General features: G+C 35.8%; 1 protein-coding gene across 3 annotated transcripts in view; it reads left to right on the top strand.

Moving 5' to 3' along the window:
- The window catches only part of nectin1b (nectin cell adhesion molecule 1b), a 237,409-nt gene extending 214,118 nt beyond the window's left edge, over positions 1 to 23,291 (top strand). The window contains exons 9-10 of one of the 3 annotated variants that reach the window (XM_062060308.1): positions 3,093 to 3,205; positions 19,292 to 19,463. In XM_062060308.1, coding sequence (XP_061916292.1) covers positions 3,093 to 3,205; positions 19,292 to 19,322 — 144 coding nt within the window. In that variant the 3' untranslated portion in view covers positions 19,323 to 19,463. Of the gene's footprint in view, positions 1 to 3,092; positions 3,277 to 19,291 lie in introns of all 3 variants that reach the window. The other 2 variants (XM_062060307.1, XM_062060305.1) reach the window with 2 other exon arrangements.
- Positions 23,292 to 26,163: the final 2,872 nt, after the last annotated feature.

The following is a 26,163-nucleotide window of genomic DNA, read 5'->3' on the forward strand; positions in this document are numbered from 1 at the left end:
ACGCACATTCATTATACAAACATACTGTATACACATACTGTACATATACATTCACTGTAAAAACATACATATACACATACTGTACATATACATTCACTGTACAAACACACACATACACATACTACACATACATTCACTGTACAAACACACACATACATATACTGTACATATACATTCACTGTACATACACACATTTACACATACTGTACATATACATTCACTGTTCAAACACACATACTGTATACACATACTGTACATATACATTCGCTGTACACACATATACACATACTGTACATATACATTCACTGTACAAGCACACATACTGTACATATACAAGTACATATGCACACATACACTCATGCACATAATCACGTTTCATCAAACATATATTAACGTTGTTGCCCTAGGGTAAACTGGGTATAACACATGGCACACTGACAAAGCTTAACCTATTGTTACTATAACAATCTACAAGGTTAAGGTGGCTTCTCTTTCTTCCCCTCCCTTTTTCTGCATTCTTTCGTATCTGAAGTTATCATTACGTATATGTATTGTTGCATTTGAACAATTGTATTGTTGATAATAAAGGTAAAGTACTGGTATTATTTATTATCAATAGCACTATTTCTATTGGTATTCATATTGCTCCATTTTTAGTGTAATAATGGTCATTGTCATTTCTGTATTTTTTTTTTTAAATTTTCGCTAACTGCTTATTTGCTATTACTTTTACCATCATATTTGTACATGTTGTATTTGCTGATGTTGCTCTGTTGTTGTTGTTGTTGTTGTTGTGTTTGCTGTTGTTGTTTTTGTCTCTCTGTCTAATACCCCTCTTGTCCCCACAATTCCCCCCTCTGTCTTCCTTTTTCTCTCTTTCTATCCCCTCCTGCTCCGGCCCGGCTGCACCAAATGATAATATAAATACATTTAATAAAGTCAAAATACAAGTAAGGCAACAAGAGAAGTATCCTACACTTCTCTTTTGTAAAGTAAATCTGAACAGCCGATATGGGCATCTACATCTGCTATATGATTTGCCCGAGAAGCTGGGCAGGACATTATAAAAAAAAGAAAAAAAAAGAAAAAAAAAGAAGTCATATTTTATTATGGAGTTCATATGAAGTAGTATTTTATTATGGAGTTCATATTAAGTAGTATTTTATTATAAAATTCATATATAATACTATTTTATTATGGAGTTCATATGAAGTAGTATTTTATTATGGAGTTCATATGACGTAGTATTTTATTATGTAGGTCATATGAAGTAGTATTTTATTATGGATTGAAATAGTATTTCATTATGTTGTTCATATGAAGTAGTATTTTTGTGGAAGTCATATTATTATAGTATTTTACTATGGATTTCATATGAAGTAGTATTTTATTATGAGTTCATATGAAGTAGTATTTTATTATTTAGTTCATATGAAGTAGTATTTTATTATGGAGTTCATATGAAGTAGTATGGAGGTCATATGCAGTAGTATTTAATTTGGAATTTCTTGATATTTGGAATATGTTGATATTTGGAATATACTTATATTTGGAATATAGTCAAGTTTTCTGTGGTTTATCCGTTATACAGTGCTCAATACCGGGGTAGAGCGGAATATACGTTAGGTCAGGAAAAAACAGAGGAGGCTATATCATCCCTACAAGCCTGTTTCGCAGGTTTCCCTGCTCGTCGGGGGATTTTATAAAATTCCCTGAAACAGGCTTGTAGGGATGATATAGCCTCTTCTGTTTTTTCCTGACCTAACATATATTTGGAATATGTTGATATTTGGAATACATGTATATTTGGAATATACTTATATTTGAAATATGTTTATAATTGGAATATGTGTATAGTAGGAATATGTTTCAATTTGGATTATGTTTCAATTTGGAATATGTTTATATTCCAAATTTATTTATACCTGGAATATGTGTATATTTGATTTTTTGTTTGTTTGGATTATGTGTATATTTGAAATATTTGTATGCTTGGAATATGTGTATATTTAAAATATGTTCATGTTTGGATAGTGTATATTTGGAATATGTTTACATTTGGAACTTCTTTATATTTAAAACATGTATATTTGAAACGCTTATATTTGGAATATGTGTATATTTCAAAAATGTTTATACATGGAGTATGTGTATGATTGGAATATGTTTATGTTTGGAATATGTATATGTTCGGTGTTATGTGTATATTTGGAATATGTTTATATTTGGAATATGTTTATGATTGGTGTATGTGTATATCTGGAATATGTTTATATTTGGAATATGTTGATATTTGGAATATGTTTATATTTGGAATATGGTTATGTTTAAAATATGTTTATATTTGCAATATGCTTATATTTGGAATATTGTTATGGTTGGAATATGTTTACATTTGGAATATGTTTATGTTTGGAATATGTTTATATTTGTAATACGGTTATGTTTGGAATACGTTTGTATTCGGATAATGTTTATATTTGTAATATGTGTACATTTGGAATATGTTGATATTTGGACTATGTTTATGTTTGAAATACGTGTATATTTGGAATATGTGTATCTTTGCAATATGTTGATATTTGGAATATGTTTATATTTGGATAATGTTTATATTTGGAATATGTTGATAATTTGAATATGTTTATTTCTGGAATATGTTCATGTTTGGAATATGTTCATATTTGGAATATGTGTATATTTGGAATATGTGTATATTTGGAATATGTTTTATGTTTGAAATTTGTTTGTATTCGGATAATGTTTATACTTGGAATATTTTTATATTTGGAAATTTTAATACTTGGAATATATTTATATTTGGAAATGTTTATGTTTGGAAATGTTTATACTTGGAATATGTTTACATATGGAATATGGTTAAGTTTGGAATATGTTTATATTTGGAATATGGTTAAGTTTGGAATATGCGTATTTATGCTTAAGTATTTGGAATATGTTTATATTTGGAATATGGTTAAGTTTGAATATCTGGCTGCCGTTTGTTTAGGAAACGGTGTGAAATGCACTCGCCATCGTCACGTCCACACCTGGCTGCGCCTCACTCGCCTCTCGCCCTCTCTTGTCTCCAGAACTCGGGCCACAAGGACTGTGAGGTCCAGTACGCTGAGCTGGATACTGCAGCCTTGGCCTCGTCTCCCAGCCCGCGAAGCTGCGCTCAGTCTGGCCCTGGGGACCTTGTCGAGTATGCAACCATCCAGCCTAGCTCACACTAGCATGCCTTTTTAGGCCTTTCCCTCAGACTGTGGCCTGCAGGTATACTCTTCCTCACCTCCTTACAGAACCCTTCTGGCCCTGCTCTTACATGTCAAACACACATTTGTCCCCATTTCTATATTTCCCATGCCTTCCACATGCAAAGCTCGCTTTTTCTTTTCTTGATTTTCACCTCACTTTTTCAGCCTTGAAGTGACTGAAAGTGACCATTTTTAAGAAAACATGCAACACAAAGAGTGTGTGTAGTGGTTTCATTCTTAAAGTGGTTCTCACAATTACTGAATATATCTATCAAAGATTGATCACAATCCTCCCAATAAATCCTTCCTCTTCGTCTTAATCCTTAAAAGTGAGGGAAGAGACCAAGTGGTAAAAATACATTCTAAGAAATAATACTACTGCGTTATCACTTCAATGGATGTACTAAAATGTACTGCATTAGATCGCCGTTATGCGACAGATAATAATAACCCATAACCAGTAAACTTATGAGACAGATAATAACCTATAACAAGTAATGTTATGAGACCGATAACACATAACGTGTAAAGTTATGAGACAGATAATAACACATAACGTATAAAGTTATGAGACGGATAATAAGACATAACGAGTAAAGTTACAAGAAAGATATTAACCCATAACGAGTAAAGTTATGAGACAGATGATAACTAATAATGAGTAACGTTATGAAATGGATAATAACCCATAACGAGTAAAGTTATGAGACAGATGAAAACTAATAATGAGTAAAGTTATGAAATGGATAATAAACCCATAACGTGCAAAGTTATCGGACGGATAACAACCCATAACAAGTAAAGTTATGAGACAGATGATAACTCATAAAGAGTAAAGTTATGAGACAGATATTAACCCATAACGAGAAAAGTTATGCGACAGATGATAACTCATAACTAGTAAAGTTATGAGACGGATAAAACCCATAACGAGTAAAGTTATTGACGGATGATATCCCATAATGAGTAAAGTTATGAGAGAGATAACCCATAATGAGTAAAGTTATGAGACATGCAATAACCCATAACGAGTAAAGTTATGAGACAGATAATAACCCATAACGAGTAAAGTTATAAGAGAGCTAATAACCCATAGCGAGTAAAGTTATGTGACAAATTATAACCCCCAACGAGTATAGTTATGCGACAGATGATAGCTAATAACGAGTAAAGTTATGAGAGCGATAACCCATAATGAGTAAAGTTATGAGACATGCAATAACCCATAACGAGTAAAGTTATAAGAGAGCTAATAACCCCCAACGAGTATAGTTATGTGACGGATGATAGCTAATAACGAGTAAAGTTATGAGACGGATAATAACCCATAACCAGTAAAGTTATGGACGGATGATAACCCATAATGAATAAAGTTAGAAGACAGATAATAACCCATAACGAGTAAAGTTATGAGACAAATGATAACTCATAACGAGTAAAGTTATGAGACAGATAATAATCCATAACGAGTAAAGTTATAAGACGGTTAATAATCCATAACGAGTAAAGTTATGGACAGATGATAACCCATAATGTGTAAAGTTAGGAGACTGATAATAACTCATAAAAAGTAAAGTTATAAAACGGATAATAACCCATAATGAGTAAAGTTATGGACAGATGATAACCCATAATGTGTAAAGTTAGGAGACAGATATTAACCCATAACGAGTAAAGTTATGAGACAGCTAATAACCCATAATAAGTAAAGTTATGCGACAGATAATAATAACCCATAAATAGTAAAATTATGAGACGGATAATAACCTATAACGAGTAAAAAAAATGAAAAAGCTAATAACCCATAACTAGTAAAGTTGAGGGACAGATAATAAACCATAACGAGTAAGTTATGAGACAGATGATAACTCATAACGAGTAAAGCTATGAGACGGATAATAACCCATAACGAGTAAAGTTATGCGACAGATAATAATAATAACCCATAACGAGTAAAGTTATGGACAGATGATAACCCATAATGAGTCAAGTTATGAGAGAGATAACCCATAACGAGTAAAGTTATGAGACAGATAACCCACAATGAGTAAAGTTATCAGACAGTTAATAACCCATAACGAGTAAAGTTATACGACAGCTAATAACCCATAGCGAGTAAAGTTATGTGTCAAATGTAATAACCCATATTGAGTAAATTTATGGGAAAAATAAAAACCCATAATGAGTAAAGTTATGGGCAGATGATAACCCATAATAAGTAAAGTTATGAGAGAGATAACCCATAATGAGTAAAGTTATGAGACAGATAACCCATAATGAGTAAAGTTATCAGACAGATAATAACCCATAACGAGTAAAGTTATAAGAGAGCTAATAACCCATAGCGAGTAAAGTTATGTGTCAAATAATAACCCATAACGAGTATAGTTATGAGACAAATAATAACCCATAACGAGTAAAGTTTTAGACAGATGATAACCCATAATGTGTAAAGTTATGAGACAGATAATAACCCATAACGAGTAAAGTTATGAGACGGATAATAACCCACAACAAGTAAAGTTATGAGACAGACAATAATAACCCATAACGAGTAAAGTTATGACACGGATAATAACCCGTAATGAGTAAATGTATGAGACAGATAATAACCCAGAATAAGTAAAGTTACGGACGGATGATAACCCATAATGATTAAAGTTATGAGACAGATAATAACCCCCAGCGAGTATAGTTATGCGACATATGATAGCTAATAACGAGTAAAGTTATGAGACGGATAATAACCCATAACGAGTAAAGTTATGGACAGATGATAACCCATAATGAATAAAGTTAGAAGAGAGATAATAACCCATAACGAGTAAAGTTATGAGACAAATGATAACTCATAACGAGTAAAGTTATGAGACAGATAATAACCCATAACGAGTAAAGTTATAAGACGGTTAATAATCCATAACGAGTAAAGTTATGGACAGATGATAACCCATAATGTGTAAAGTTAGGAGACGGATAATAACCCATAACGAGTAAAGTTATGAGATAGATATTAACCCATAACGAGTAAAGTTATGAGACAGCTAATAACCCATAACAAGTAAAGTTATGCGACAGATAATAATAACCCATAACTAGTAAAATTATGTGACAGATAATAACCTATAACGAGCAAAACAATGAAAAAGCTAATAACCCATAACGAGTAAAGTTGAGTGACAGATAATAAACCATAACGAGTAAGTTCTGAGACAGATGATAACTCATAACGAGTAAAGTTATGAGACAGATAATAACCCATAACGAGTAAAGTTATGCGACAGATAATAATAATAACCCATAACGAGTAAAGTTATGCGACAGATAATAATAATAACCCATAACGAGTAAAGTTATGGACGGATGATAACCCATAATGAGTCGAGTTATGAGAGAGATAACCCATAACGAGTAAAGTTATGAGACATGTAATAACTCATAATGAGTAAATTTATGAGAAAAATAAAAACCCATAACGAGTAAAGTTATGGGCAAATGATAACCCATAATGAGTAAAGTTATGAGACAGATAACCCATAATGCGTAAAGTTATGAGACAGATAATAACCTATAACGAGTAAAGTTATAAGAGAGCTAATAACCCATAGCGAGTAAAGTTATGTGTCAAATAATAAACCATAACGAGTAAAGTTATGAGACAAATAATAACCCATAACGAGTAAAGTTTTAGACAGATGATAACCCATAATGTGTAAAGTTATGAGACAGATAATAACCCATAACAAGTAAAGTTATGAGACGTATAGTAACCCACAACAAGTAAAGTTATGAGACAGATAATAATAACCCATAATGAGTAAAGTTATGAGATATATAATAATAACCCATAATGAGTAAAGTTATGAGAGATATATTAACCCAAAACAAGTAAAGTTATGAGACAGATAATAACCCACAACGAGTAAAGTTCTGAGACGGATAATAACCCGTAACGAGTACATTTATGAGACAGATAATAACCAAGAATGAGTAAAGTTACGGACGGATGATAACCCATAATGAGTAAAGTTATGAGACAGATAATAACCCATAACGAGTAAAGTTATGAGACAGATAATAACCCACAACAAGTAAAGTTATGAGACTGATAATAATAATAACCCATAACGAGTAAAGTTATGCGACAGATAATAATAATAACCCATAACGAGTAAAGTTATGGACGGATGATAACCCATAATGAGTCAAGTTATGAGAGAGATAACCCATAACGAGTAAAGTTATGACACATGTAATAACTCATAATGAGTAAATTTATGAGAAAAATAAAAACCCATAACGAGTAAAGTTATGGGCAAATGATAACCCATTATGAGTAAAGTTATGAGACAGATATCCCATAATGCGTAAAGTTTTGAGACAGATAATAACCCATAACGAGTAAAGTTATAAGAGAGCTAATAACCCATAGCGAGTAAAGTTATGTGTCAAATAATAACCCATAACGAGTAAAGTTATGAGACAAATAATAACCCATAACGAGTAAAGTTTTAGACGGATGATAACCCCTAATGTGTAAAGTTATGAGACAGATAATAACCCATAACGAGTAAAGTTATGAGACGGATAATAACCCACAACAAGTAAAGTTATGAGACAGATAATAATAACCCATAATGAGTAAAGTTATGAGATATATTAACCCAAAACAAGTAAAGTTATGAGACAGATAATAACCCAGAATGAGTAAAGTTACGGACAGATGATAACCCATAATGAGTAAAGTTATGAGACGGATAATAACCCATAACAAGTAAAGTTATGAGACAGATAATAACCCACAACAATTAAAGTTATGAGACAGATAATAATAACCCATAACAAGTAAAGTTTTGAGACGGATAATAACCCGTAACGAGTAAATGTATAAGACGGATAATAACCCAGAATGAGTAAATTTACGGACAGATGATAACCCATAATGAGTAAAGTTATGAGACAGATAATAACCCATAACGAGTAAAGTTATGAGACGGATAATAACCCACACTAAGTAAAGTTATGAGACAAATAATAACCCATAACGAGTAAAGTTTTAGACGAATGATAACCCCTAATGTTTAAAGTTATGAGACAGATAATAACCCATAACGAGTAAAGTTATGAGACGGATAATAACCCACAACAAGTAAAGTTATGAGACAGATAATAATAACCCATAATGAGTAAAGTTATGTGATATATTAACCCAAAACAAGTAAAGTTATGAGACAGATAATAACCCACAACGAGTAAAGTTCTGAGACGGATAATAACCCGTAACGAGTACATTTATGAGACAGATAATAACCCGGAATGATTAAAGTTACGGAAGGATGATAACCCATAATGAGTAAAGTTATGAGACAGATAATAACCCATAACGAGTAAAGTTATGAGACAGATAATAACCCACAACAAGTAAAGTTATGAGACTGATAATAATAACCCATAACAAGTAAAGTTATGAGACGGATAATGACCCCTAACGAGTAAATGTATGAGACAGATAATAATCCAGAATGAGTAAAGTTACGGACAGATGATAACCCATAATGAGTAAAGTTATGAGACGGATAATAACTCATAACGAGTAAAGTTATGAGACGGATAATAACCTACAACAAGTACAGTTATGAGACAGATATTAATAACCCATAACGAGTAAAGTTATGAGACGGTTAATAACCCGTAACGAGTAAAGTTATGAGACGGATAATAACCCGTAACGAGTAAAGTTATGAGACGGATAATAATAACCCGTAACGAGTAAATGTATGAGACAGATAATAACCCAGAATGAGTAAAGTTACGGACAGATGATAACCGATAATGAGTAAAAATATGAGACGGATAATAATCCATAACGAGTAAAGTTATGAGACGGATCATAACCCACAACAAGTACAGTTATGGGACAGATAATAATAACCCATAACGATTAAAGTTATGAGACAAATGATAACACATAACGAGTAAAGTTATGAGACTAATAATAACCCATAACGAGTAAAGTTATAAAATGGTTAATAATCCATAACGAGTAAAAATATGGACAGATGATAACCCATAGTGTGTAAAGTTAGGAGACAGATAATAACTCATAACGAGTAAAGTTATAAGACAGATAATAACCCATAATGAGTAAAGTTATGGACAGATGATAACCCATAATGTGTAAAGTTAGGAGACAGATAATAACCCATAACGAGTAAAGTTATGAGATAGATATTAACCCATAACGAGTAAAGTTATGAGACAGCTAATAACCCATAACAAGTAAAGTTATGCGACAGATAATAATAACCCATAACTAGTAAAATTATAAGACAGATGATAACCTATAACGAGTAAAAAAATGAGAAAGCTAATAACCCATAACGAGTAAAGTTGAGGGACAGATAATAAACCATAACGAGTAAAGTTATGAGACAGATAATAATAATAACCCATAACGAGTAAAGTTATGGTTAGATGATAACCCATGAGTAAAGTTATGAGAGAGATAACCCATAATGAGTAAAGTTATGAGACAGATAGCAACCCATAACGAGTAAAGTTATAAGAGAGCTAATAACCCATAGCGAGTAAAGTTATGTGTCAAATAATAACCCATAACGAGTAAAGTTATGAGACAAATAATAACCCATAACGAGTAAAGTTTTAGAAAGATGATAACCCATAATGTGTAAAGTTATGAGACGGATAATAACCCATAACGAGTAAAGTTTTAGAAAGATGATAACCCATAATGTGTAAAGTTATGAGACGGATAATAACCCATAACGAGTAAAGTTATGAGATGGATAATAACCCACAACAAGTAAAGTTATGAGACATATAATAATAACCCATAATGAGTAAAGTTATGAGATAGAAATTAACCCATAACAAGTAAAGTTATGAGACAGATAATAACCCACAACGAGTAAAGTTATGAGACGGATAATAACCCGTACCAAGTAATTTTATGAGACAGATAATAACCCAGAATGAGTAAAGTTACGGACAGATGATAACCCATAATGAGTAAAGTTATGAGGCAGATAATAACTCATAACGAGTAAAGTTATGAGACAGATAATAACCCACAACAAGTACAGTTATGAGACAGATAATAATAACCCATAACGAGTAAAGTTATGAGACGGTCAATAACCCGTAACGAGTAAATGTATGAGACGGACAATAACCCAGAATGAGTAAAGTTACGGAGAGATGATAACCCATAATGAGTAAATTTATGAGACTGATAATAACCCATAACGAGTAAAGTTATTAGACAGATAATAACCCACAACAAGTAAAGTTATGAGACAGATAATAACCCACATTAAGTAAAGTTATGAGACAGATAATAATAACCCATAACGAGTAAAGTTATGAGACGGATAATAACCCATAACGAGTAAAGTTATGAGACGGATAATAACCTGTTAACGAGTAAAGTTATGAGACGGATAATAATAACCCATAACAAGTAAAGTTATGAGACGGATAATAACCCGTAACGAGTAAATGTATGAGCCAGATAATAACCCAGAATGAGTAAAGTTACGGACAGATGATAACCCATAATGAGTAAAGTTATGAGACGGATAATAACCCATAACGAGTAAAGTTATGAGACAGATAATAACCCACACAAGTAAAATTATGAGACAGATAATAATAACCCATAACGAGTAGAGCTATGAGACGGATAATAACCCGTAACGAGTAAAGTTATGAGATGGATAATAATAATCCGTAACGAGTAAATGTATGAGACAGATAATAACTCAGAATGAGTAAAGTTACGGACAGATAATAACCCACAATGAGTAAAGTTATGAGACAGATAATAACCCATAACAAGTAAAGTTATGAGACGGATAATAACCCACAACAAGTAAAGTTATGAGACATATAATAATAACCCATAACGAGTAAAGTTATGAGACAGATAATAACCCATAACGAGTAAAGTTATGAGACGGATAATAACCCATAACGAGTAAATGTATGAGACAGATAATAACCCATAACGAGTAAAGTTATGAGACGGATAATAACCCATAACGAGTAAATGTATGAGACAGATAATAACCCAGAATGAGTAAAGTTACGGACAGATGATAACCCATATAGAGTAAAGTTTTCATAACAAGTTAAGGTCAGGGTATTTAGAAGCTACAATATGTAAATGAGTTGTGTTCGCTGGTCGTCATGACGGGGACTTTTCAAATAGAACATTCTAACCATGGCTACTGTCAATCTTAGAAGTGTGTGTGTGTGTCTTCCGTTTCACTTAGTTTCCGTGCTAAAAAATGGGCGCAGGCGTCATAAAATGCGTACAACACGCTGGAAAGTTAGCGCCCTCTCGGCAGCTGAGAAAAAGTTGCAAACAGTCACTTAAAAAATGAAAATGTTGAACAATATTTTCAGTAAAAATCTGTTTTGCCAACATGGACGTCAATGACCAGATGGGGCGCTGTATGCCAAGGCTGCTTGTCCAAAAACCATCTCTAATAATAAACATAGATTGTGGAGATTAGCATCAGCTAGCAACTGTGCCAATTAGCTTGTTAGCTGGTTAGCTAATTACCTCACTGATAAATTTCACCTGTTTTGGTCATCATCGGGCATTATTAGAAGTTATATAATGTTTTTTAAAATGCCAGTGGATTTATTTACTTTATTTGATTCTTTCAACACGTCATATTTCACACCTTCTGCCCTTAAAACACGAGGGAAGGAAGTTGCTGACCTGCAACACAGTTAAAGGTCAGCAAACAAAGGCTGATTTTTACAGATCATGTAGAATCATTCATCAACAGAACAACATGTTTGATTTTTAATAGCAGAGTTGAGAGGAGGGAGTGTGTGGACATGGCCTCAGATGTGCAAGCAGAAGTGTCAATAAAAGGTGACATGGTCATTATTTATTGAAAATGATGCTAGCATATTCCTCACTGTGCAGGTTTATGCATGAATGGTCAAGTGACAAATGGTGTGCTTTAAAAAGAATCAGGGTCAGGGTATTTAGAATTAACCCTAACATCCCAGAAGGTTTTATTGTGTGGCCAATCACAAATGTGCTGCTCAAGTGTTACACAGTGGGGGAGGGGCACATATTGGTTTCCATAGCAACATCATGTGCTTCAGGATGGAGGCGGTCATGCTGCTACGTTTATTAGAAGAGCAGAACATTTCTCTTCACGTTGGCTACACTCACGACTTCCTTCTTTGGACGATGGCTAAAAACTTTAGCCATTGTTTATTTAGCCATTTTTTAGTCATTAAGCCATTTTTAGCAATATTTTTGCCATTTTTTTGCCATTATTCAGACATTTTTTTAGCAATTATTTAGCCTTTTTTAGCCATTATTCAGCCATTATTTGGCTGTTTTCACCCAAAACAACACAACTTCTTCTGTTTTTTGACAGACTGTCGTTCAAAATATTATTTTGTTATTATTATTATGTCGTTATGAATATTATCTTGTTAGGAATATTATCTTGTTATACATAATATATTGTTATAAATGGTATGTTGTTATGGATATAATGTTGTTATAAATATATTGTTACAATTATTATCTTGTTATAAATATTATGTTATAAATATTATCTTGTTATAAATATTATCTTTATCTTATTGTAAATATTATGTTATGAATATTATCTTGTTATAAATATTATGTTGTTTGGAATATTTAGTGCACCTGCGATGAGGTTGCGACTTGTCCAGGGTGTACCCCGCCTTCCGCCCGAATGCAGCTGAGATAGGCTCCAGCACCCCCCGCGACCCGAAAAAAATAGACAAGCGATAGAAAAGGGATGGAAATGAACGTTTTTAGAAATATTTAGTTGTTATAAATATATTAAGTTAATCCGTGACCCCGAAAGGGACAAGCGGTAGAAAATGGATGGATGGATGGATGAATATCATGTTGTTAAGAATAACATGTCGGTATGAATATGAAGTTGTTAAAAATATTAAATTGTTAGAAATATTAAGTTGTTAAGATTATTAAGTTGTTGTGAATATTAAGTTGTCATAAATATCATGTTGTTAGGAATAAGAGGGGTCAAATGGTTGACAGTCTTCAGGTCTTCCAGCAGGTCCAGCGATGGACAATATCTCGAGTTGCCCCGATACACTTATGATGCCAATTATTCATGAACGGCCAAATATGATGCTCAGCTATTCTTGCCTGGACAACCTCTCAGCAAAGGTCTGCAACATGGACGTCCTGGCAGCAATGGTCTGCATCATGGATGTCCTGGCAGCAATGGTCTGCATCATGGATGTCCTGGCAGCAATGGTCTGCATCATGGATGTACTGGCAGCAATGGTCTGCAACATGGACGTCCTGGCAGCAATGGTCTGCAACATGGACGTCCTGGCAGCAATGGTCTGCATCATGGATGTCCTGGCAGCAATGGTCTGCAACATGGACGTCCTGGCAGCAATGGTCTGCATCATGGATGTCCTGGCAGCAATGGTCTGCAACATGGACGTCCTGGCAGCGATGGTCTGCATTATGGACGTCCTGGCAGCAACGGTCTGAAACATGGACTTCCTGGCAGCAACGGTCTGCATCATGGATGTCCTGGCAGCAACGGTCTGCAACATGGACGTTCTGGTAGCAATGGTCTGCATCATGGATGTCCTGGCAGCAATGGTCTGCAACATGGACGTCCTGGCAGCAATGGTCTGCATCATGGACGTCCTGGCAGCAATGGTCTGCAACATGGACGTCCTGGCAGCGGTGGTCTACATCAAGGACGTCCTGGCAGCAATGGTCTGAAACATGGACTTCCTGGCAGCAACGGTCTGCATCATGGATGTCCTGGCAGCAATGGTCTGCAACATGGACGTCCTGGCAGCAATGGTCTGCATCATGGACGTCCTGGAAGAAATGGTCTGCAACATGGACGTCCTGGCAGCGATGGTCTGCATCATGGACGTCCTGGCAGCAACGATCTGCAACATGGACGTCCTGGCAGCGACGGTCTGCAATATGGACGTCCTGGCAGCGATAGTCTGCCACATGGATGTCCTGGCAGCAATGGTCTGCAACATGGACGTTTTTGCGGCCATGGTCTGCAACATGGACACTTTTTTAATTTTATTTACCAAGCTTGTCAGGTGGTTTTTACCAAGCATTTCGTGTAATTTTTTTATCAAGCGTGTCATTTATTTTTTTACAATACATTTCAGGTGTTTTCAATCAAGTATTTCATGTGATATTTAATCAAGGATACCAGGTTTTGCGAGGATAATGGAAGATGTGTGAGAACTTGAAGCTGAAAAGAAGCTGTTGTAGTGTGCATACACACACACGTAACATCACAGCCTGGATTGAGTCGACCTTCTGAAACTGAAGTGTTGTATATTTCATGACATTCAGAGTATTACTAAAACTTCTTTAGCAGTGAGCCCGCCTTCATTCACCACCTAAAGCCTTCTCTCTGAAATATGCGAGATGGTCCACATGCTGGATGGGAGATGTAAAAACACCGGAGTACAAACCGGATAAGGGTGGAGTTTCTGTGCAAAGATCAAGACTGTTGGCGAGTTGAAGTCAGAACAGAACCAGAACATGTCAGAGATATTCTTCAGGATGAGTTAAAAGTTAACAATCAATGCCTGAGTGTTTGTCTCTACTAACTCCTGCTTTTTCTGTTGATGGTCTGCCCGTCACTGCCTGACGCTCCAAAACCAGACTGTGTGCGTGTCAGCATCTGATGTGTTGGCTGCCAGCTTATTGCTTCCTAACACAAAACCCTTCCATGTTTTACCTGTAGAAGCATTTGTAATAGTATTATTATTATGAACTATTATTCTATGCTCAAACACCTTCTCTAAGTCTCTTTGTGCCAAAACCTTCTCCAGAGCTGGGATCCTCATTTTGGTAGACGTAAAGATTTGTGAGGAACATTCGTAAGTTCCAACTCTCATCTTTTGTTTTTATGGATACATGTGTTTTTTATCCCTTTATTTGACTGACCTACTTCCATGTGTGCTCATGAAATCACCATCCTTACTAGTTCATGTGTAAAAGTGACAACAGTACCTCAAACAATTATTTGTTGATCATATTTACATTTCAAGGATCTACTAAGTTCACTTTTTTCAACGACATGCTTCTTGTCATTTTGGAAAACTCTGGTCACGCTGAAGCGTTTCAAAAAAGTGCTGCGTCAGCATTAAGGTCTGCTTTGTCTCATGACCCCATGAGACGAGACATGTTCTCATGGAGCACCATAACATAACTGCTGATCTTTAGTTCCCATAAACTCAAACAGTCCTGCAATGAAAGGCCACGCCTTGAACTTAGTAGGAATATCTCCACAACAAATATGCAGTGGAATGTAAATATTACATTGTGGGATCAATAAGCAAGATAACACTTCTGCCAAACTTTGTAAAATAGAACCTTCTTGCTGTCATTGCAACACGAGAGGAGCAGAATGAAGATGGTGAGAGATTGGGCCAAAAGTGCACACATCTCTCTCAACAAAATGTCTGCCTATAGGATGTCACCGTTGGCTTCTGTGGAACAGAATGTGCCAAAATAAAGGACCCATCTTCAAAACAAAGTTTTAGCCACCTGAGGGCCTGATTTACTAATGTCCAAAAAGTCAGTGTGTACTCTGAGTGGGCGTGTTGCGTGTGATCTACTAAGACTGCTTGTGCGATTGAAAAGTGGTGCAGACCGCCTTATTTAAAGCAGAGTTGTGCGTGTATACAAGGTTTTACCACACGAACACTCATTTTCATCACATGGGTGTTATCCTGCTGATACCTGTGTGCCAGGTGTGGTGCAGACCGCCTTATTTAAAGCAGAGTTGTGCGTGTATACAAGGTTTTACCACACAAACACTCATTTTCATCACATGGGTGTTATCCTGCTGGTACCTGTGTGCCAGGTGTTGAACCAGCAGCACACATCTGTAATCTTAACACCTTTGCCCAATGGCAGTTTGGACAACACAAACATATGCACACTGACACTTCCTGACACTTTTCTTTCACTTTCACATTCAGTGCGCCAGGCTGGGAATCGCGCGAATGGAATGAAAGACGTATTTTCATGGAGGAGATTTATTGTAGTTATATATTATAATAACATATTTAGGGACGGTGTGGCGAAGTGGGTAGAGTGGCCGCGCCAGCAATCGGACGGTTGCTGGTTACTGGGGTTCAATCCCCACCTTCTACCATCCTAGTCACGTCCGTTGTGTCCTTGGGCAAGACACTTCACCCTTGCTCCTGATGGCTGCTGGTAGCGCCTTGCATGGCAGCTCCCGCCATCAGTGTGTGAATGTGTGTGTGAATGGGTGAATGTGGAAATACTGTCAAAGGAAAATAGAAAATAGAAAATAGAAAAAATAGAAAAGCGCTATACAAGTATAACCCATTTATCATTTATAGTTATATATTATAGTGACATATTTATTATAGTTATATAGTGACATATTTATTATAGTTATATATTATAGTAACAAATTAATTATAGTTATATATTATTGTAACTATATATTATAGTAACATATTTATTATAGTTATACATTATAGTAATATATTTATTATAGTTATGTATTATAGTAACATATTCATTATAGTTATATATTATAGTAACATATTTATTATAGTTATATATTATAGTAACATATTCATTGGAGTTATAAAAGTAACATATTTATTAGAGTTATATACTATAGTAACATAGCCATTATAGTTTTATATTATAGTTCATATTTATTATAGTTATATATTCTATTAAAATATGTATTATAGTTTCATATTATAATAACATATTTATTATAGTTTTATATTATAGTAACATATTTTTTATAGTTATATATTCTATTAAAACATGTATTATAGTTTCATATTATAATAACGTATTTATTATAGTTTTATATTTAAGTAAAATATTTATTATAGTTATATATTATAGTAAAATATGTATTATATGTATATACTATAATAACATATTTATTATAGTTATATATTATAGTAGCATATTTATTATAGTTTATACTATAATAACATATGTATTATAGTTATATATTATAGTAACATATTTGTTATAGTAACATATTAATTATAGTTATATATTATAGTAACATATTAATTATAGTTATATATAATAATATTATATTTATTATAGTTATATATTATAGAAACAGATGTGTTATAGTTATGTATTATAGTAATAAATTAATCATAGTTATATATTAGAGTAACATATTCAATATAGTTATATATTATAGTAACATATTTATTATAGTTGTATATTATAGTAATATATGTATTATAGTTATATATTATAGTAACATATTTATTACAGTTTTATATTATAGTAACATATTTTTTATAGTTTTATATTATAGTAAAACATTTTAGAGTTATATATTATAGTAAAATATTTATTATAGTTTTATATTTAAGTAACATATTTATTATAGATATATATTATAGTGACAGATAAATTATAGTTACTTATTATAATAACAAATGTATTATAGTTATATATTATAGTAACATATTTATTATAGTATAGAAATAGTGTCAAAGCGCTTTGAGTTCCTTAAAAAAGGTAGGAAAGCGCTATACAAGTATAACCCATTTACCATTTACCATTACTTGGTCTAGGTCACTGTCCCCATGATCCCAGTGGGACTTGGTCTAAGTCACTGTCCCCATGATTCCAGGGGAACTTGGTCTAAGTCACTGTACCCCATGATTCCAGTGGGACTTGGTCTAAGTCACTGTCCCCATGATTCCAGTGGGACTTGGTCTAAGTCACTGTCCCCATGATTCCAGTGGGACTTGGTCTAAGTCACTGTTCCCATGATCCCAGTGAAACTTGGTCTAAGTCACTGTCCCCATGATTCCAGTGGCACTTGGTCTAAGTCACTGTCCCCATGATTCCAGTGGGACTTGGTCTAAGTCACTGTCCCCATGATTCCAGTGGGACTTGGTCTAAGTCACTGTCCCCATGATTCCAGTGGGACTTGGTCTAAGTCACTGTCCCCATGATTCCAGTGGGACTTGGTCTAAGTCACTGTCCCCATGATTCCAGTGGGACTTGGTCTAAGTCACTGTCCCCATGATTCCAGTGGAACTTGGTCAAAGTCACTGTCCCCATGATTGGTGGCCATTTTCAGTGTGCGGATAGACTTCTTGTTGGTGTTGCTAACCGCCGTCTATTTGATGCTTTGTCTTTTGCAACTTGTTCATCAAGGTAGGGAGACTGGCTCGTGGACTTGGACCATTATTTTGCATCTAGTGACCTTTTTCAGCGTTTGCTGGCAGATTTTCTGTTGTTGATTACTTCGGCTTTTTTCCACCGTAGACATGATGTTTGACATGTTATTCCCACAAACGGGCCCACCAGTTTTTGACTAAGGCCACATTCTGGTGACAAACGTTGCTTGGATTGATAAAACATTTTCAAACTGAAAACGTTTTCAGACGAGTAGTAAAACTTCAATCTCCATCATTTTCACAAAGCCCAAAAAACTCAAACTCCGCCTCTTTTGAAATGAGCCCGTCTAATTAATGCAAGCTGGGCTCACGGATAATTAGTTGTGTGAAATGCTTTGCTGGATGGCGCCATGTTTTTCCACGAACCTTCATCCAACTTGACACACCTGTGCTTGTCGGTCCTCTGAAGGTGTGCTGATTGGACAGATCAGCCCAAAATGACAGTGTGTCTTTTGAAAAACTTTGTGAGAAATTTCAAGTCAACCTAACCTATGCTGTTCAATAACGCAACAATTTGTCTGAAAAAATAAGAGCACAGGGGAAGTTGAAGGTGAGTGGAAGGTGTCACATGACTGCGACATGTGGCCCAATACTTTCGATTTTCCTTTTCTTGCACTTCCTGCTTCAAAAGAGCTGAGCCCAGAGGGGTGCCTTCAGGGTGCGTTGGAATTGTGATGTTCAAAGCTCCAAGCCGACATGAAAGCAATCATTATGTTGATTTATTTGTCATAGTCATTTCACTATTTAATTAAACTATTCCCCCCCAGGACTCTGGGAATCATCCGGAAGAGCCGCTGAACCCCGCCGAGTACATGAGCCACCAGCGCGACATGGATCACCTGCCTGAGTCTCCGCCCCCCCAAGCTCACCTGCCCGTCACCTTCCTGCCTCAGCACGCCTACGCCCAGCCCCCCTCCAACGAGCCCATGTACTCCAACACCAGCTTCTCCACACCCGGCCCGCGACCCCCCTTCCCCAAGGAGCAGTCTGTGTGACTCTCGGCTACGGAGCGGCATTTACCGGAGGCTACACCCCTGCAGCTAAACAGCCCCGCCCCTAATCTGTTCCCATCCGGTTTACAGGGTAAAACACATATGAGCCGCCTCCTTTTTGTGTCATGCACTGCCGCTAAGACCCCGCCCACCTTGTGCCCCGCCCAATTGGTGTGTTTTTCTACTTCCTGTGTCCGTCTTTGTTAACACTGTTACTGACCAATTTACTGAGCTGCCTGAGTCACCGAGTTTGCATGAAAAATATCTGAATATTTTTCAACTGTGTTTCTTTTTCAGAACTGAAAGTGTTTAACTCGTAGTTGTGAATCTCTTTACCGCTTGTTTAGCCAGAACTACATCAACATGTATTTGATGCCGGTATTTCAAGTACTTTCCCGAGTACTTTTGACGATATACTTTGAGTGCACACACCTTGTTATATTTCAACATTTTTGTGACGATCCAAAGTGGTAAAAGTTTACGACTTTCCGTGAGTTCAGTAAATCGGACAGCACGCTTCCTTCCTTTCCTCGCTAGCCGGTCGTCACTCTACGTTCACTTTCTTTCTGTGAGTGTCGATCAGAACATGGCTGTTTCCTGCAAGTCCAGTGTTTGTTGCCACGTGTTGTAGTGATATTTGAAGAAATTTTAATCACCATGAAGTAAAAAAGAGTCATGAAGATGAATACATGCTAGTTTGCTGTTTTGATGGACGTTTCAGCTTGTTAGAAGTGAATGTTGGCACAATTAGGTTCCGGTAAACACACACACACACACACCACACACACATGCACACACACACGATTATGAGGAAAAAAGGGCTGCTAAAAATGCTACTGCTAAAGTCACAGTGATACCAAAAATAGTTGCTAACATTTGTCTTAATAGCGAACAATCAGAAACTTTACGTCCATTCAGCTCACGTTCTTTGAGTTAGAATTTTAAGAACGGCACTTTAAAATGACACAATGCACTTCCAGCTTAAAGGGGAACTGCACTTGTTGGGGGGAATGTTGCCTATCCTTCACAATCTCAATGAGAAACAAGAAGACAGATGTTTTTTTGTTTTTTTTTAGGCAAGCTAACTCATAAGTAGAAGTCCACATACAATGGCGCCAATGAGAGGTCCTCTATTCCATACATAAAGTCCTTTCATAACCATCTAAAAAAAAACTACCAACAATACTCCGTTTACATTGTGGATTGAATTTTGACCAAGTATTAGCGGTATTGTTGTTATAATCAGAGCTCGTTGAAGTTTATTCTAGATCACAAACCCTTACCTGGATAGTAGAAGGATGAGGACGTATTCCAACAACTTGGTCAACCTTGGTATCCAATTTAGACCCGGGAAAGATGGCGGGAAAGACAGAAAAATACGCTTGGTTCCACTCTCATATTTTCTTTGTGAGGATGATGATTAATTGTTGATGTAAAGGGGAAGATATAAACATCCCATCAGTCTTCATCCCAGTGAGAGCAGACATTGTACAGTTAGTGATTGTTTTATTACGTGTGTTGTCTCTCATCAAGTCGGCCGTGATTAGTCGTGTTGTTGTTGAAGGGAAAGTGAACGTTGTGATGCGTCTGTGAAATGAATACTTAAACTGATGAAAATATCTAAATATTACATGTTATTATGAATGTTACTACATTACATATATACTTACATCATATATATATTACATGTTATTATGAATGCTACTACATCACATATATACTTACAGTGTGTATATAAAACTTTGGTGGAGGTTTTTGGATGTTTTTTAGATCGACTCTGATTGGCTGCATTATCAGCTTTTTTATACTGGTTAGAAAGAAAAAACAAACATCTGTGTTCTTGTCTTCTGTGGATGATAGACACGATTCCAGAAAAGATGCAGTTTCCCTTTAAAGGTGTGAGCGTGTCCTTTTAAGCTGTTAGTTTAAGTAAGTTAGTTTTTAACGACACAAGTGGAGGGAGCGATTATTTCCAACTTCTCATTTCGAACAAAGCGTCTAATGAGGTACAGTTCTAGGGGCAGAGCTAAAGACTAAACCAGACCACTTCTTAGTGGAAAGGCGTTTATTTGTTTTGAATATGAACTGAAGAGAAAGCACTTGACTAATGTTATTTTCATTGTTAAATGGAGAACATACATAAGCTAGCACACACACACACACACACACACACACACACACACAAAAGACAAAGCGCTGGCCACAACTGTGCGTCACATTTTGTGTATTTCTTGCCCTGACAGATGTTCATGCATGGGAAAACAATGTTTGTGTTTGTGCTTCTGTGAAACAATCCACTTATTGAAAGTCAACTCTTCTACAGCTTCCTTCCTCATTTAGTTGACTCCACGCCAAGGAGTTCATTAGCGTAGCACTGAAACACAACTTTGTCTTGATGTGACACAACGACCATGCTTCTCATGAAATAGTCTATGCACGTTTGAGTCGTTAAGGTTTAGTCATAACGACCATGCTTCTGATGAAATAGTCTACGTACGTGTGAGTCATTAAGGTTTAAGAATGTGAGCCGTTAAGGCTTAGTCATAACGACCATGCTTCTCATGAAATAGTCTACGTACATTTGAGTCGTTAAGATTTAAGAATGTGAGTCGTTAAGATTTAGTCATAATGACCATGCTTCTGATTAAATAGTCTACGTACGTGTGAGTCATTAATGACCATCCTTCTGATGAAATAGTCTACGCACGTTTGAGTCGTTAAGGTTTAGTCATAATGACCATGCTTCTCATGAAATAGTCTACGTACATTTGAGTCATTAAGGTTTAGTCATAACGACCATGCTTCTGATGAAATAGTCTACGTACGTTTGAGTCGTTAAGGTTTAATAATATGAGTCGTTAAGGTTTAGTCATAATGACCATGCTTCTGATGAAATAGTCTACACACGTGCGAGTCGTTAAGGTTTAAGAATGTGAGTCGTTAAGGCTTAGTCATAACGACCATGCTTCTGATGAAATAGTCTACACACGTGTGAGTCGTTAAGGTTTAAGAATGTGAGTCGTTAAGGCTTAGTCATAACGACCATGCTTCTGATGAAATAGTCTACACACGTGTGAGTCGTTAAGGTTTAAGAATGTGAGTCGTTAAGGCTTAGTCATAACGACCATGCTTCTGATGAAATAGTCTACGCATGTTTGAGTCGTTAAGGTTTAGTCTTAACGACCATGCTTCTCATGAAATAGTCTACGTACATTTGAGTCATTAAGGTTTAGTCATAACGACCATGCTTCTGATGAAATAGTCTACGTACGTTTGAGTCGTTAAGGTTTAATAATATGAGTCGTTAAGGTTTAGTCATAATGACCATGCTTCTGATGAAATAGTCTACGTACGTTTGAGTCGTTAAGGTTTAATAATATGAGTCGTTAAGGTTTAGTCATAATGACCATGCTTCTGATGAAATAGTCTACACACGTGTGAGTCGTTAAGGTTTAAGAATGTGAGTCGTTAAGGTTTAAGAACGCTTCAAATGCTTTTGAAGTCATTTTGTCAAAGGTGTCAAATCTCATGTTCACTTCCTAAAATGGTTGCCACGTTGCGTTCTCGCCTCCTTTGGGTTTCCGTAACAGCTTGACTTGTATTTTCTCAGTGTTTCATTTATTCATAGCTGGTGTTGTCGTCCTTTGAGTAGCTTCCTGCAGAATGATGGCGTCACGTGAATTACAAATAATCACCTTTTGTGCGTTTTTTTAATCATCTGTGTAAATATGTGGTGTGTGGAAAACAAGTTGAACATTAAAGCTCACAAGATGCTCATCTTTCTTCTCCAAACTTCTTCCTTCTTACCTGTGGAGGTCTGAGTCAAGGCCAGCGTTTGTGTTGACAACAAGTCGTCTTACCAAGGTTACCATGGCAACATGACACCGGCCTCCTGCTTGAATTGTAATTTGTTTTGGAGGACCAAAAAGATGACTCGTCCTATGACTCGGACCTTGGAGTTGGCAAAGAAATAAAGGATTCGATACGAGCGAGGTGCAGAGGAAAGACAACTGCTGGATGGGTTTAAGATAAGATAAGAAACAACAACAGGAACTTTACTGGCTTCATTCTTGCAGCTCCTTGACAACGCCGCAGACTGTCACATATGTGGCAGAACACGCTAAGCTAAGCTAAGTTCAGCTAAACTAAGATCAGTTAAGCTAAGCTAAATTCAGCTAAACTAAGGTAAGATAAGCTCAGTTCAGCTAAACTAAGATCAGCTAAGCTAAATTCAGCTAAATTAAGGTAAGCTAAGCTAAGTTCAGCTAAACTTAGGTAAACTAAGCTAAGTTCAGCTAAACTAAGATCAGCTAAGCTAAATTCAGCTAAATTAAGGTAAGCAAAGCTAAGTTGAGCGGAGTGTTTTGTCCAGAGTGGGTACAGAAGATAATGGAAGAGATATGCCTATAAAATCACCATTATGTGGCCGGGGGGGGCGAAGCCACGCCCATCTTTAAAATGGTGGTCCTTGTCAGAGAAAGGTAAGAGCCAAGATGGCGACTGTTTCTTTGTTCGGCTATAAGGAGGAGAGAAAAAACTCTGACATGGTATTGAATAAAAAATGTAAAAGGCAGGCTATAGAAACAGAAGGTAGGGTACAACAATACAACTTAAATCTTTAACAACTTTATATTGACAGATAGACCTAATGTTGATCTAGAGATTTAAACCTTGAATAATAATAATACTAAATAATGACACATTTTTTATATTTTTTGACCAAAACCCTTTGGGGTCCCCGGGATCAAGCCTGAGTGGAGGCCTAAATGTATATTTTTTATACATATATTGTATTGGTTTTTGAAATAAAAAATATCAAAATGGCTTGCTTTGATTTTTCAGTGGAAAAAGTTTGGACACCCCTGCTTTAAACCATAAAATCCTGGATTTTGATACTTGGCACCATCTTAGAAGTATGTTAACTTTTTTGTATTAGCATATTAGCGTACTACACCGTAGGAGGATACAATAAGCCATGCTAAATGCTAAGCTAAAACTTTTGAATGTAAAAAGAATATATCACATTTTTCCAAAACTCTTACTCTGCAAATAAATTCTATAATATTAACTTTGGTTTCCTTTTGTAACACATTAGCGTGGTACCTGAGTTTTTGTGCTAAAAGGTCATACAAAAACCGAAATGTATTCAAATTGAAGCATATTTTTTACCAAACAAAAAATCAATGTATCATTATAGATACCCAAAGATTGGATGTTTAGTGCAGGGGTCCCCAAACTTTTTGATGCATTGGGTTAAAACCATTTGGCTGGGGGCCGGGCTCTATATGTGTATATATATGTATGTGTGTATGTATATATGTATGTATGTATGTGTGTATGTATATATGTATGTATGTATGTGTGTATGTATATTCCTCGCACACTAATTGACTGAAAGAGCACGCACTTTGCCGATGTCACGTTATGGATGGGAAAATGCATTTTTAGACAATATGATTTGCCTGAGTGGCTAGGAGACACCGAGAGTAACAAGCACTAGAAAATGGATTAAAAAGAACAGATAAAAACTTGGACTTCCCGCGGCCATATTTTGGAAGCTGGGGGGCCGTAGTTTGGGGACCACTGTTTTAATGGAATGTCTTGGAATTAGACAGAGGTTTTCGATTCAATATTAATGCAGAATGCATCTAAAACAAACTCCCATACAAGTGGTCTGCTCCTGATAACGTCTCCTCTTGCTAGTTTACAGATTGTCTCCTTTTTGAGAGCCTTTGAAGAGTCGTTGTACTTCAAAACACAACCCCTTTTCATTCCTACTTGTCGTCGTTTAAATGTCTAATGCAGAGTACAAACAGAAAGAAATCAAATATATAACTCCAACATGTGAGAAATGCATTGAAGTAAATGTGCAAGCTCGATGCTAATTTACATTCTTAAGTTAAAGTTAAAGTTAAACCAGAGCTCATAAATTATCATGTAGAAAGCTGGAACGCAAATGGCGTGCGACTAAACTTGAGGTTTTCCATCAAGCATGGAGTGCTAGTTTAATAACTTTAAACGCATGCTTACCTTAGCTGAAGCTAATATTACTCAAATCTTATCCACCTCAACAAAAAACGATCCTAAATATTTGTTCAGTACAGTAGCATCGCTAACCCAACAAGGGACTCCTCTTAGTAGCTCCACCCACTTGGCAGATAACTTTGTGAATTTCTTTAATAAGAAAATTTAACTCATTAAATAGGAGAAGAAAGACAACCCAGCTACAACTGGGTTCTATTAAAGGCCTACTGAAACCCACTACTACCGACCACGCAGTCTGATAGTTTATATATCAATGATGAAATCTTAACATTGCAACACATGCCAATACGGCCGGGTCAACTTATAAAGTGCAATTTTAAATTTCCCGCAAAACTTCCGGTTGAAAACGTCTATGTATGATGACGTATGCGTGTGACGTCAATGGTTGAAACGGAAGTATTCGGACACCATTGTATCCAATACAAAAAGCTCTGTTTTCATCGCAAAATTTCACAGTCGTCTGGACATCTGTGTTGGTGAATCTTTTGCAATTTGTTTAATGAACAATGAAGACTGCAAAGAAGAAAGCTGTAGGTGAGATCGGTGTATTAGCGGCCGGCTGCAGAAACACAGCCAGGAGGACTTTGACTTGGATAGCAGAC

Source organism: Entelurus aequoreus, linkage group LG10 (genome assembly GCF_033978785.1).
Source record: "Entelurus aequoreus isolate RoL-2023_Sb linkage group LG10, RoL_Eaeq_v1.1, whole genome shotgun sequence".
NCBI classification, from domain to species: domain Eukaryota; kingdom Metazoa; phylum Chordata; class Actinopteri; order Syngnathiformes; family Syngnathidae; genus Entelurus; species Entelurus aequoreus.